Source organism: Pelodiscus sinensis, chromosome 3, assembly GCF_052426305.1.
Source record: "Pelodiscus sinensis isolate ZL-2025 chromosome 3, ASM5242630v1, whole genome shotgun sequence".
Classification (NCBI taxonomy): Eukaryota; Metazoa; Chordata; order Testudines; family Trionychidae; genus Pelodiscus; species Pelodiscus sinensis.
The window spans coordinates 186,292,956-186,307,577 of record NC_143054.1 but is presented as its reverse complement, the minus strand read 5'-3'; the positions used below and the strand labels follow the sequence as shown (position 1 = coordinate 186,307,577).

General features: G+C 43.8%; 1 protein-coding gene across 1 annotated transcript in view; it reads left to right on the top strand.

Annotated features, from left to right (window-relative positions):
• The window catches only part of CEP68 (centrosomal protein 68), a 29,000-nt gene extending 19,171 nt beyond the window's left edge, over positions 1 to 9,829 (top strand). The window contains 5 exon segments of the mRNA XM_006114083.5: positions 448 to 570; positions 2,450 to 2,546; positions 4,941 to 5,058; positions 5,060 to 5,090; positions 9,258 to 9,829. Coding sequence (XP_006114145.3) covers positions 448 to 570; positions 2,450 to 2,546; positions 4,941 to 5,058; positions 5,060 to 5,090; positions 9,258 to 9,308 — 420 coding nt within the window. The 3' untranslated portion in view covers positions 9,309 to 9,829.
• Positions 9,830 to 14,622: the final 4,793 nt, after the last annotated feature.

Genomic DNA, 14,622 nt, shown 5'->3' with positions numbered 1-14,622 from the left:
TGCCTGTGCAGGATTCCTAAAGGCCTCTCGTAGCAGCTGTTTGAAAGTCAAGTCAATAACACGAGTGACTCCTTAGCCGTGTTGAATACATTTTGTTTATGCTCGTCTGTCTCGGCCCTCCCTCCTCATCTGTACCCTGAGACGCATCCCGTGCTTGTGCAAGCTAATTCACAATATTAATTTTGTTTCGTGTGATTTTAAACAGTAATGCTCATTGCAAGAGTGTTAAGCCCAAATACATTAGTAACTTTCTTGAGTTTTTTTGCGGGACGGAAGGGGGAGAGGAGGAAGAGACCAGCGTTCAAAAAAGGTTTGTTAAAGAGCTGTGATTCAAAGCCAGCATGGAATAAACGTTCTATGAAGCATCCTTTGGCCACATATTAATGTCATATCTTTATTATGGAAAATACATAAGTAATGGCTTTTATTGTGATTCATCCTAAGTAGATATTTTGCTGTCAGCTAGAAGAGCTAATTCATTGGCTGTATAAAGTAGCAGAAGTTACAGACAATTGGATTCCACCTAAAGCAGACATTGAAAGTGTGAAGACCTCTCTACGTCGTTACCTGGTAACTATTTTTGAGGATCATTTTCTTTTCTCCCCAGGCATGTGTTTTAGTAGGAATTATTGCATAGAACAAAACTTAAAGGGTGGGGTTTTTTTGCCCCAGAATGAGTATTGGGATGTATTAGGCGAGGTGTTTCTAGTAGGGATAAGGAGATGTTAGTGCCATTATACAAGGCATTGGTGAGACCCCATTTGGAATACGGTGTGCAGTTCTGGTCTCCCATGTTTAAGAAGGATGAATTCAAACTGGAACAGGTACAAAGAAGGGCCACTAGGATGATCCGAGGAATGGAAAACCTGTCTTATGAAAGGAGACTCAAGGAGCTTGGCTTGTTTACTTTAACCAAAAGAAGGCTGAGGGGGGACATGATTGCACTGTTTAAATATATTAGAGGGATAAATACCAGGGAGGAAGAGGAATTATTTAAGTTTAATACCAATGTGGACACAAGAACAAATGGATATAAGCTGGCTAATAGGAAGTTTAGACTTGAGATTAGACGAAGGTTTCTAACCATTAGAGGAGTGAAGTTCTGGAACGGCCTTCCAAGGGAAGTAGTGGGGGCAAAAGATCTATCTGGTTTCAAGATTAAACTAGATGGGTTTATGAAGGGGATGGTTTGATGAGATAACAGGATCTTGGTATCTAATTGACCATTCATTATCAGTGGGAAATAGGTCAATGGAGGGATGATAGGAGTTACTATGGAGAACTTTCTGGGTGTCTGGCTGATGAGTCTTGCCCACATGCTCAGGGTTTAGCTGATCGCCATATTTGGGGTCGGGAAGGAATTTTCCTCCAGGGTAGATTGGCAGAGGCCCTGGAGGTTTTTCGCCTTCCTCTGTAGCATGGGGTACAGATCACAGCTAGAGGATCTTTGCATCTTGGGGTCTTCAAAGTATTTGAAGGCTTCAATATCTGAGATATAGGTGAGAGGATTATTCTAGGAGGGGTGGGTGAGATTTGTGGCCTGCACTGTGCAGGGGGTCAGACTAGATGATCAAAATGGTCCCTTCTGACCTTGGAGTCTATGAGTCTATGAGTCAGTGTTGGCATTTGGCCAGTGCTAGAGTGTTAGTCTGGGAGATCTGAGTTCAATTTCTGTTTTGTCACAGGCTTTCTAGGTGACATGGGCAAGTCCCTAGGGTACGTCTACACTAGCCCCCTAGTTCGAACTAGGGAGGCTAATGAGGGTGACCGAAATTGCTAATGAAGCGCGGGATTTAAATATTCCACGCTTGATTAGCATATTCCCGGCCGGTCGCCATTTTGGAAACTGATTAGCCCGAAGTAACTGCCCCCGTCTATACACGGCAGAGAAGCGGAAATCCTAGATTAAACCCCTTAATTAGCAATTTCGGTCACCCTCATTAGCCTCCCTAGTTCGAGCTAGGGGACTAGTGTAGACTTAGCCTAAGTCTTTTTGTACCTCGGTTCCTCAGCTTCAAGATAAGGATAATACACTGCCCTACCTCACAGGGCTGTTCTGAGAATAAATATATTAAAGATTGTGAGGTGCTGAGGCACTACAATAACGGAGGCCATGTAAATCCTAAAATAGACAGCTGCTCCTGTTGATTTCAGTGGGAGAAGAGTTGGGCTGAGGCATTTTTGAAAATCCCACTAAGCACATTTCAGGATCTGACTGGTGCCAAACTAGAAAATTTTGCTGAACACAGGAGGTCCAATTTGTCTAGCAACATTACCAAGACTTGCAAAATGGCTGTTTTCCATAAGCCAGGAAAGCAGGAATATTGAGGTCCTTTGGGGTAATAGGTGGCCTTCCAGACTGCCACTAACTGCTTGTATCATGCTCATTTCTATCGTGACACACAGTCCCCAAAACACTTAAAAAACCAAAGCCTGTTTTTCTCTGCAGCAATTCAAGAAAGACGTCAGTGACCACCAGATGCTGACAGAGAGTGTGTTACAAAGGGGCGAAACTCTCCTGAGCTGTATGGCATCAAATTCACCAGGTAAAGGGACTTTCCTTTGGGCAGAATGTGGAGAACGTCACTTTGCATGCGACAACAAAACCTGCAAGAGATCAGTGTCTACTGCAGCCAGGCTCTGAGATTCGTGTCCTCAGCTGCGTTGGTGGAGAGTTTCAGTTGCCTTGTCAAAACTAGCGCGAGCTTTAAATAGAAATGGCTCATAAGCTTGTGCAGGACTGATAATAACTTGAAACAGGGTTGTTTATCAGTGCACTCTAAGTGCAGGGTAATGAGAAGTTTTTACTTATAGACTAGGGACTAAAGTCTGCCCTTTAAGGTGTAGGTCTAAGGCGAAAGTTTAGTTCCTGATGAAATCCATTGCAAGTCAGTCTGAGAGCTAAGGATGTAAAATCCTGGTTAACTGCTTAAATGGGCTCCCACGGGCTGGAGCGGCATGGCGCAGTCGGCCCGACCGGGCTGGAGCAGCCTGGCGCAGTGTCCCATGAATGGGCGGGGAGCTCCTCCAGCCTGGCTGGGCCGCCAATTAACCAGTAAGCATCACCTGGTAAGGGTGATGCTTATGGGTTAATCACTCACAGGCCTACTGAGAGCTGTGGTTGAGGGACCAAACGCAGTTCAGTCTCCACTTAATGGAGGACTACTCTAGTTGTGTCCGTTTAAGCCATCACTCACAGGCTAGTTTAGAGGCGACACTTTTTTAAACTAGTGTCACAACTTCTTTGCTCCACCTCTGCTCTGCATTTGCCAAAGATATTTCTCAGATATTGAATGGGAGAGCCGTGTATGTAAGTGTCTCCTGTTCCTTGGATAATTGTCTTTTGAACGTGCTACTTGCCATCTAGGTCTCTAGCAGGTCCTCTGCTGGAGATGTTCGCACATGGCAAGCCCCTTCCTGTCCCAAAGTTTGCTGGCGACAGAGCTTGATTTCTACTGTGATGATAAGGTTGCAGTGTTGGCCGTTGTCTTTTCTTTTTTTTTTAGACTGCTCCTGCTCCCTCTTCTGCTTTACTAGCGCTGGCAGGTTATGCAGCTGAGCTGTTCCAAGCATGGAGCGCTCTGTGACCTTCCCCTAATGTATGGTGGTGGCAGCAGCAGGAGAGTCTTGGTTCTGCCACCATTTCCATGTCAGTGCTTCAGTTTGTATTAAGGATTCGATAAACCCTGGCCCATGGATTGGGGTGTAAATCTTGTGCTGGGAAGGGACCATTTAATACGAGCAGGAGAAGACAGAGGTGGCGTTAAGCCTTCATGTCACCCTTCGAATTCTAGGTGTGGCCCAGGGTAAACCTTAGAACAGCAGCCCCAGAGCCTGTGCTATGTAAGGACCTGTTTAACTAGACATCTGTGGGCCACTCTGCTGGTTCAGAATAGTGGGCGTGCACCTCTAGGGGCTGCACATGAGAGCAGCCTACTGCCTGTGGTGGCAGGAGAACACCTTTGGGTCAGGTGAATTTCATAGACCCATAGAGCTGGAAGAGACCTCAGAAGTTCATCAAGTCCAGCCCCCGTTGAGAGACCTGCCTGAGGTCACGTTCTTTATGCTGCTGGAGCTGTCGGGCCAGAAAATGGGCCAGATCTGGAGCTTGGTTTTTGGATAGCTTGTTGATTAGCTGGCCAGAGACCTGTTGGTTTGTAAAGTCAGCTTGTGTTGGAGCTATCTTGGGTGGAGGGGGAGCAGACATATTCGAGTACCAGGATTAAAAGATGAAATTGGCCACCTGCTTGGTTGCTATAGGGAGGACATTGGCAGCCGCATCCAGTGCTTTTTTTGTGACGGTACTGCCCGGTACTCAGTACCGGCACCTCCAGTCAGAGCTCAACAACTTTTCCCCTGGAGTACTGGCACTTTTTTTTTTAATTAACAAAAAGAGCACTGGCCACATCAGATACTTTCCTGTGGGACGGAAGGCAGGGCAGGTAAGCTTTCAGGAGCTTTGGGTTTGGATTATGTTTTGTATTGGTTTGTTTTGGCAAAGCTTTGCACTCTTAAAACTGCACTATGTTTGGGGAGCGGATGGAGCAGAGACCTTAACAGCTATGCCCACAGACATGTATGTGAATAGCTCTTTGAAGATTACGCCGCTTCCTGGGGAATGAAATCTAGCTGCAACTTTATGCACAGAGTTTAAAGGGATTGGACTTCATGCAGAGACACCACATGTGTGTTAGACTCTCTACATGTGGGGGGTGGGACCTTGGAGGACCCAAAACTTTTTTCTGTGATTGCATTTGGTATTGCAAAGGCTGAGAACCACTGCACTAGAGGCAGCACTTCTAGAAATACATGCTTCGAACTGCATTACAAATAAATCTGGTATCATGTAGCTGGGACACTCCTGCGTGCTTTGTGGTGGCTTCACTGCAGTAGAAGTTCCCTGGTAATAAAAAAACTCTCCTTATGCTCTTATTTGTTAGTTTTAAAGGACGCTCTTGGATTGATTGCAAAACAATCAGAAGAACTTGAAAGCCATGCAGAACGTTTGTATGAATCGGTTTTGGCAGCCACGGATACCATTGGGGGTGACAGCCTGATAAACGGTTGCCCGGGCAAAAGAAGCTAAGTGGGTAAGCAAAGGACTGAAATGAGAGAGAACATCCCTGCTTGCATTGGTTCTCGTGACATGGTCGTTTTCAGGATAAACATTTGAAGTAGCCCCTTCTGGAAATCAGACTCGTCTGTGTGATTAAAGACGGCCTCATTGGGGAAATTCCAGAACCTATCTGCAGCCCCAAAGGGGGTTCCAGAGAGCTAAGGACAGGAGAAAGGTAACAACACTTGCTAGGGACACAAGAGCAAGATTTAGCAAGTAGGTGAGTGGACGGCAGAATGAAGCAGATGAAGTTCACTACGGACAAATAGAAAGTGATGCAGCTGGAAGGAGTAATGGCTGTGCTCCCTGTGCTGTGTGCTAAACCACTTGGGAAAAAGACTTGTGCCTCATCTCAATGAAACCTCTGCTCAATATGTAATGGCAGTCAAATATCAAACCATGGCAGCCTGGGTAATGCAGGGGATGGACAATATTGCCATGCCATTTTATAAATTAGTGGTCCACCCCAAATCAGAATACTGTGTAGAATTCTGACCATCCTTTCACAAACAACATACTGGCAGCAGACACAGAAGTAATTGGGAGACAAATGATTAAAAGCATGGAAAGACTTCAGGTAGTATTTTGTGTAGAGATTCAGGCATATTTTTCTCTCTCATACTTGTGAGCTATCCTTGTGCCATCGGACGTCGGTCTTTAAACAAGGACTACAAGTTAGGGATGTAATAGTGTAATTGATTAATCGATAAGCAAAAGCATATAGGTTAATGCTCTAGACTACAACATTTTCCCTCACCTCCGCCACCACTTAATTTATTTGCAGACCAGCCAGCAGCCCTGCTCAGTCCTGGCTCGTGCCAGGTCCGGGACCTACCCCTGCTGTTGCTCTGCATTTAAAGTGTATTAGGAGCCAGGCGGGCAAGCAGCTGGGTCCGGGAACTCAGCCTCTCCCACACGAAACAGGCTACTGCCATCCTACATTACTGCCTCTGTATCAGAGGCAGCAACACGAGGTGACAGGCAGCCAGTCCGCAAGGGGAGTTGGCTTTTAAACTGGCTCCCCTTGTGAACCAGCTCCTGCCTGGCATCCTGCACTGCTGCCTCTGATACAGAGGCATCTGTGTGGAGTGGCAGGGGGCTCCTTGGAAGTGGAGCCAGATTGCACTGGCTGCTAGCCCTGCCCCATGGCACTATAGAATAGTCGAGTAACCAATAAGAATTCATGAGGTTAATCGACTATTCAGTTAAGCAATATTTTAACATCCTTACAAGTAATGGTTGTGGGTGGACACTAAAATTTAAATTAATGAGATTTTTACCTTACAAACATTAAAACGCACGAGATGACACACAGGCATTGACCTTTGGAGTTTCTGCAGTGGCATCAGCATTCAGGTACCTTCTGGAACAGCTCAGAGATCATGGTATCTTCTCTCAGTCATCTCCCTGGTAGTTAGGAATTCTTGGCCATTTCCAATGTAGAGTCCAACAGTTTATAGAATCAGCCCAGTCAAGGGTGCAGGGAGGTTGAGGTCTTAGCAGCCTGTGAAAGATGCTGACCAGTGGCTCTTTGTTCTGGGAAATGTCACATTTTTCCCTCTGGAAGTTGCACTGGTTTAATGGGAGGTAGCATGTGTCTGTACACAGGCAGTTGGCCTAGGACTCAGGAAAGCTGGATTACATTCCCCGCTCTGATGGCGACTCGCTGTGTGATCTTGGGCAAAGCCCTGCATTTTAGGAATAAGGACTGGCTCTGCTAGATGTTTGTACGATGCCTAACACAAGGTGTCCTGATCTTCATTCCAGGCATGTCTGTGCGTTACTGTAAGTTAGTGTGACGAGGGAGCCCAAGATTTCAGAGAACTCTTCATTAAGCTGATCAGATCTTGCAGCCAAGACTCGCACGGAGTTGTTAGGTTACAGGATTCAGTCCGGAGTGAATGGGAGGATTAAGCCACCTTACTGCTACAATAATGCAGGCTGCTAAAGCTGTGAAACCAAGGGAGCTGCCCAACGCCTCTATTTAGCGGAACGAAACCCAAAGCCAGAACCAATGACGTGACTTAAAAATAAAGCATTAGCAGCCTTGAGCATTAGGTAATAGATTCCCTAGCTTGGCAGCAATGCACAGCGTGTGTAGGGGACTCTTCCCTTGCCTACAACCTGTGTGTTTTCTTCTCTATCATGACGTTATGTTATCAGAATGGGATAAACATTCAGAGCGTTGTACAGGGTGTAGCCTTGTGTCTCCTTGCTGTTGTATGGCTAGAACCGTGTTACACATTTTGGAAATGTACACCCCTCCCTCAGAGCCATTCAGGTCATTTGTTTAACCATGTCCACAGAGCCTGGTGGGATTTTCCCCTCATGATTGGTCCTGGTTGTTAATAAGGTTGGTAGAACTAAGCAGAATTCCTGCTATTTTTGTGGACGTCTATTGTTTGTATAATTCCCTATCCCCTTCCCATGTGAGGATGTTTGTCAGGACTAGGACTCCGAGAGAAAAAGCGATGACAACAAACTGGGGGGGCTGACAGAATTGCGCAGGGTTCATCTACACTTGAATATTTAATCAGGTTTTAAGTTGTCCATTCTGGAGCCAGAATGGGACTCGCATTTGTTGCTAGTGACTCATTGTAACCATGCTGCAGCATAGGGCACAAACGTTTGTGTCTTATCTAATCTAGAATTTACATTGTTAAAGCGTGAGCGGCTATTAATTTGAGAAGCAGGATTTCCTTTGGGACAATGTTTATTTTGTGACACCAACCGTAGCACTGTGCTGGAAGCGAAAGGCTGGCAGAAATGCAGTGTTGGGGAGAAACTTTCCTCCTCCTTGGTTTTCTGATTCTAAGCCGGCTCCCCCTTAGCCTCTTGAGTGTTCTTCAGCAGCCTGTTCCCTTGTGCTTTGTGAGGTGTTAGGACACTTTTCTCCAGGTACCAGAACCTCCTCCCACCTGGAAGAGGCCTGCTAACAGGGCAGGGAGGAGACTGTCATCTTCGTGCTGCAAGTTAGCAGAAGATTGGAGCTGAGTGAGGGTGGCTGGAAGGAGAGCTGTGGTGGATGCTGGAAGCCTAGCCCAGGCACCAGTCGGTGCAGAGCTGTATGCACCAGGGTGGATAACAGGACTCTGTTCTGGAGTGTACTCTGACATTCTAGACACTCCAGCTCATGGGAAAACGTGGTTCCTTGGAGGAGTTCTTGTAGCCAAACAGCAGATATTGCTTAAGCCACATGTACAAAGGAGCACTTTGCTGATGTTGAAGCTACCCTTATGGTCTTTTGCCAACACAGTGGTCAGTCAGGAATCCCCCTGCTTCCCACCCCTGACTGAGATAGCTTTGCCAGCAGATGGCAGTAGGGTAGACATGGATTTAAGTGGAAGAGCAGGTTGCCTCTAGGGCATATTGACTTGGCTCATCTAGCAGCTAAAGCGTGAGTAATGTTTTGGAGAAGAGGGACCTCAGACCAGTTTGATAAGTTTTGGTTAACTTTTCTAGAAATCTTGGCTAACTCCTTAGTGGATAGAAACTGAGATGTTGCTCTCCTTTCCCTCCAATGCCCTCTTTTCTACCCACCCATCCCTTTATCTTTCTGACCTTCTGCCATGCTTGCTCTTTTTTTTTTTCTAACCTTCTCTTCTTGGTGGCTTACATCTACTGGAGAGCTCTTGTACGGTTCAAAAGCAGAAGCGCCAGCAGTGGGAACTGGTGCCAGTGGAGACTTAAAGCCAGTTCTGCCAGCACTAGCTCCTCCCTTCCTTGCTGCCTCTCATTGATAGAGGCAGCAAGGGAGTGGGGGACAAGTAGTTACGTGGCTGCTTGACTATCTGATAAGCATTTGCTTATCGGATAGTCGACTATTCACTAACATCCCTAGTATGGTGAGAGTCATACTAAGAGGTACTTATTTAACTAGTGACAACTCATCTTTTAATCTATAAAATATCTAATTATCCCTTTTCTGTTACCTTTTCAACTTTTGTTGTAAATAGGAACTCGCTTCATTACAAAGCTTTTACAGAACCAGAACAAAACCCACCACTTTGCAGGGAACAAGCAATAGAAGTAGAACATTTTACTCTTCAAAGATGTATCTGGAGATTAAGTAATGCATACATGTCTTTTCCTTACCTGGACTGCAGCCAGCTCACAGTAACTAATGCTCTTTATATTTCAGGTGATACCTCTAGCAAAGATGGAGTTTGTCAGTCGATCTTTGGATGCATGAAGGATGAGATCCAGCAAGGCACTCTGAGCAATAACATTTTCAACTTTTATAAAAATGTCCAAGTGAAATTGATCACTGAGTGTTACTCGGCAGTATGAGGAAACTTTTCATCACTGTTTGTGAAGTAAAAGCTGTGCCCAAGTGTCATTTTAATTACTATGCTTTTATTTAAACGAATTGTGCTGTTTAAGTTGTTGTAGCAGGGAAAGAAATACAGGTGCTGTTCAAATAAGCACTCACCGCTTTCCCTTTAGTAGTAGTTTGTTCCATTTTAAGTGTGAATTGTCAGGAACCATGACTTTTTAAAATGAGAAGTCCAAACACAGTACCCACATTGTTTGTGATCTATTGCCATGCTACACAATTTAACTTCACGTAAAGCTGTGTGGTTTGTTTTATCGTTGTTTATTTTTGTTTACTCTAAAGTTTCTCTTCAGCAATTTACGATGGTTTGTCTCGGTTCAAAAGCAGCAACGGTTGATGGTAGCTAGCTGCAGTAAATAAAAGTTGACTGATTGCTAGTTATCCCCGCCTTACTGGATACAGGGAAAGAACCCGGCCAATGCCAGACACTTACTTACCTTTTCCTAGCACACTGCCATCAGAGGGGGATGGGTTGCTGAGAACTGAGCTCCATACAAATGTGTATATTAAAAAATGTTTCTCTGTAGCCATTCAGGTGCACTCTACCATGGAGTAGGCCTCTTATCTTCTTTTGCTGCGCTAATGTGGACTGGACAAGAAGCAGGTGCAGAAGACAAGTTTGAGAAATCCTTACATGATCTTGTCAGTAACATGAAGTAAAGGTGTAGTGGCAGGTGATAACTATTTGGTGGGATAGTACAGATCCTTTGTTTCCCTGTAAAAGGAGACAGGTTCTCTTCCATCTTTTTAAAGTAATGAAATGGTTGATGTAGAGATTACAAGAACATCACAGGGTACATTGGGCTGTGCCTTCTAAACACAGCCCGAGCAGCCAGGAGGGTGGACAGTAGTAGCTTTAAGCTGCTTTTGCTTTGCCTGGGTTCTGGGCTCTACTGCTCCAGTATAAAGTTAAAGCATCCCTAAGGGTGGTTCAGACTGTAGCAGTCTCCCCACAGCTGTCTCCAGGCTGAACTCTGATGACCATGCTCACCACTGCAGTCTGCAAGGAAAGGTGGCATGAAGCCTATGACAGCCTGGTAGAATTTAGCTCTAGTCCCTTGTAGCACCTGATTAACTTCTGCTGCAGTATGCAGGGCAAAGCCCTGAAGCACTCCACAAAAATGCAATGATTTTCTGATGATTTCATAACCTTTTGAAAACTTGCTGTGCTATGACATGACTGGTAAAGGCAAAGTTAGTCCCACACTGCTGAAGGTCTGTAAACTCAGCTCTGACAGACAAGGCTTTTATAGCATGGAAACACTCCTCAAAGACATGCTGTAATCTTGTAATTAACAAATCTTCAGTCTTACTTAGAGATCTGCAGAATTAGCAAGAGTACCCAAACAGCATCACCCCAAAGCCTTCCTGATCATTTTTTAATAGCACACTAATCCCTGTAGCTTGATTGAATACATTGATCAAATGTGGAGCTCAACTCTGAGTCAAGAGATGATCAGCAAAACAAGAGAGCAGCCTTTTCTCTGCCTTACTGGATGTTACCAAGATTTTTCTTTTCATGTTGTTGTGAGGGGACACCTTTGAAAGCCACACCTCCTAGAGAACATCTCAGCCCTTGACATCTTTGCTCCCAAGTGTTTGCCTGCAGGTAAGATTTTTCAAACACCCCGAAATCCCTTCCCATTTCTTTTCACACAATTGAAGCTTGAGATGGTTTGGGCTTGATCTTTTCCAGGAAAATTAGACAACCTGAACTTAGAGCATGGGAGCAACTTTAGAAAGCAACTGTTGGCTTTTTGTGTAAAGTAGCGACAAGGACATTTTTCCTTTTGCAGACACTTTAAGAGATACAACAGCAAGGTAGGCAGTGGGCTAAAGCAGAACTTCAGTGGTTCCAAGCAGACTACAACCAATTAACCACTTCAATTACCTTTAAACAAACTGACTGCTATTTAACCGTCTTCAGATCTAGTATGCATCAGTTCCTCATCCTCCATTCTTGTGAAGATTATTTTTGTGGATTATACATTGATAGGGGATAATAGCATACTTGGAAATATTAAGCATTTCTTTAACAGTAGTAGTTTGTTACAGAATCCTAAGCCTTAACATTTTCACTACCTTGAGGTAGGCAAATGTAGCTTTAAGTAGTGAATTTCAAAACAGTGGGTTAGTATATTGATTTATGCTCCAAGTTACAGGAATTGCTTCCAAACCCAGAATGGGCTGAGTAGATTGGATCATTTACATTTAAAAAAGGCTCCAGAGATAGAGAAGCTGGTGCCAGCCCTGCTTTTGAAGGAGAAGTCAAGTTCTGTTCAGTTTCGTCTTCATAACTTAGCTTCTTAAACTTTTCCTGATTGAGCAAGCATTTCATAGCAATGACACGGAGGCAGGGCAGTGCCTTGACAGAAGGAGGTAACTACCACACAACTAATAGCTTTTTACTCACTAGAGATGCTCCCCACACATATTCAGTTTACACTTGAAGTAAAGTTGAGGTACAGGGGTAAGCCCTAGTAGTGAAAGAAAAACAAATTACACTTCAATAGCTCCAGTGCTCAGAATGGAAGTGAAACAATAGGATAACTTAAGTTTAAATATTCAACGGTTAAGTCACTTGCAGCCTTTTCTCTCTAGGATTACCAAGAAGCATAGCTGCTTCTACAGGTTGAACCTCTTAGTCTGGTATACTACAGGAGGTCAATATTCTTTAGAAACATTAAAACACATCCACTTTATACTGGACTCTTAGACCAGGCCTGCACTAGACTTGGCAACTCAGCTTCAGGTATGCAACTCTAGCTACAAACAGAGAGGCTGATGGGAGCAAACACTCCTCTTGGCTTCCCTTATACCCTGCAACAGGAGGAATACCTGCTGCCAGTGGGGTATCCTTGAGTTAAATTTAGCAAGTCTGAACTAGACTTTAAATCAAACTCTAGAAAAATCTATCATTGTAGCAGCAATCTTCCTTTTACTATAGGCAACGCCATAGACCTTTAGGAGTAAATTAGAATTAAACAGCACAGAACAGCAAGGCCTAGTGTCTGTAAAAAAGCTTTAAGGGATTACAGGAAGCTTGGACCTTGACTAGCTTAAATGCCAGACCACAGATGTTGCTGGACCAGAGTGCACTGGACTAAGGAAGTTGAACCTGTAGTAGAAAAGGGAAATGTCTCTGCAAGAGACACAAGGGGACAAATCTATCTCCAAATGTAGAAGCCAGCAGTATGATTTGGAGGGAAACTGAGTTACTTCCTGTTTACTTATCTGCAGCCTTAAAAAAAAACACCCTACTTTCTAGCTTTGAAACAGGTCAGTTTCTTGCTCAGAAATGTTGACAGTAGCTACAATGGAATTCTGATCCAGCCTGTGGGGAACAGCTTAAGGCTCCAAGGAAGAACCTGGTACAGATGTGTGACCCACAGAAACAGCAGAGATATGTTACCTATGACATACTTGAAGGTTAGGGGAATGAAAAGGAAGTGAATCTCTTCCAATATGTGAGTAGAAGAGTTGAGGCTGCAGTCATTTTCTGAACGGCAGTGGAATAGTGGCTGCAATGTTTTGCTAAGCCTTTGGGCCCAATCATTTCCTCCCACACAGTTCCAAATGAATCTGACCTGCCTCCATTCTAAATTCCTTCACCTCACATTGGCTGCTTTTCAGAGGCAGGTAGGAATCAGCACCCCCAACTTCTGAGGCTCCTCCAAAGGAGGAGTTTCCTTGTGGATCACTGGAGGAAGGCTACCTGCCACCAAACCTTCCCAATTTATAATGCAGGTGATCAGGACAGAGCAGACCCACTACATGAACAGATTATACATCCTGCTAAATGCCTACAAAATAGACATGGCCAGCTGTTTGACTGGTGGATGTTTTGTCATTAGGCAGCTATGCCCACCAAAAATGTAGCCCACACCAGGAAAACTTGCAGGTGTTCCCTATAAGGCTATTTGTCTAGTTAGGAAACTAAATTAAGCTGGCTCTGGTAGCAGCAGGATTAAAATTCCATCCCTCTAAGCACTTCGCACAAAGGGTAAAGTTTAATGATGTTTGTCAGTTTTAACACACATTTTAGAAAACAAAGCAGTAGTGTAGGCCTGTGATGTACTAGCACTTGGCCATTGCTTGGAGGAAGCAAGCTTCCTAGAAACCAAAGTGCCAACTCCTAGGTTCTATTGTTCTTCACTTCTATTTTCCCTACCCCAGGAAGCTTCAGATATTTCTTTAAACATTAGCATGCACAGAAGTACCACCTCACAAATACCAATTTCACTGCAGCATGATTTAGCAAAACACCAAATAAGACTTAATGGTGTAGCCCAAAGTAGGTTTTGCAAGATTTTTATTACTATATATGAACAGTAGGGTGTTTGGATTGCATTTAGCAGGCAGCTTGACATTTAGAAATAAATGAATTCACTTCTATGGCAAAGAAGTGTTTTTTCCTTCAGTGAACACTGTTCTTCAGAATATACTGCCTGTTTCCTGATTTCATTAGCAGTAATCAATACCCAAATACCACCACTCCTGCTTATAACAGAGCAGGTGACCTTACATTAGTCTGAATTGATCCAACAAGCACGTATCTATAATACATAGTATACCACTTTGAGTTTCTCAGATTGAAAATTCAACTCATTTTAGTTATGACAATACTCTTTAAACACTTATTTTGGTACCATGTGTTAGAATTGCCTGTTAAATGGACAAATAAAAAAATTGCAGTAAGTTTGTTGTAAAGAGCTATTGCCTCAATTTGTTTCCCATATCCAAAAGCATATTTGCACCAGTTTGTTTTAATCTACATCTCACAACATACTGAAGTTACACTTTGCAATCACACTGAGTTTATTTTTATCCACAAGGGAATGTACATGGTTATTTTAAAAACCATGAGATATTTACAAAGTAAGCTCCACATTGCAGTTCTACATAAATCTGAACAGTTTTACCTTTATGGGAAGAAGCATTACAGGCTAGCTTCCTGTGTCAGGCACTAATTTGATTAGTTCTGTACAAAGATCACATGCGCATTTGGTTTTAATTGACTCAGTTACTCTGCTACTTAATTTTGAAGTCTGATTTGTAATTAGTTCCTTTATTTTATTTTGGGGTATAATTTTTGGTGGCTTCTTACCAAACTTTCAACTGATTTAGTATCACTTAATTTCATCCTACTTATGGAGAATTGAATAATAAC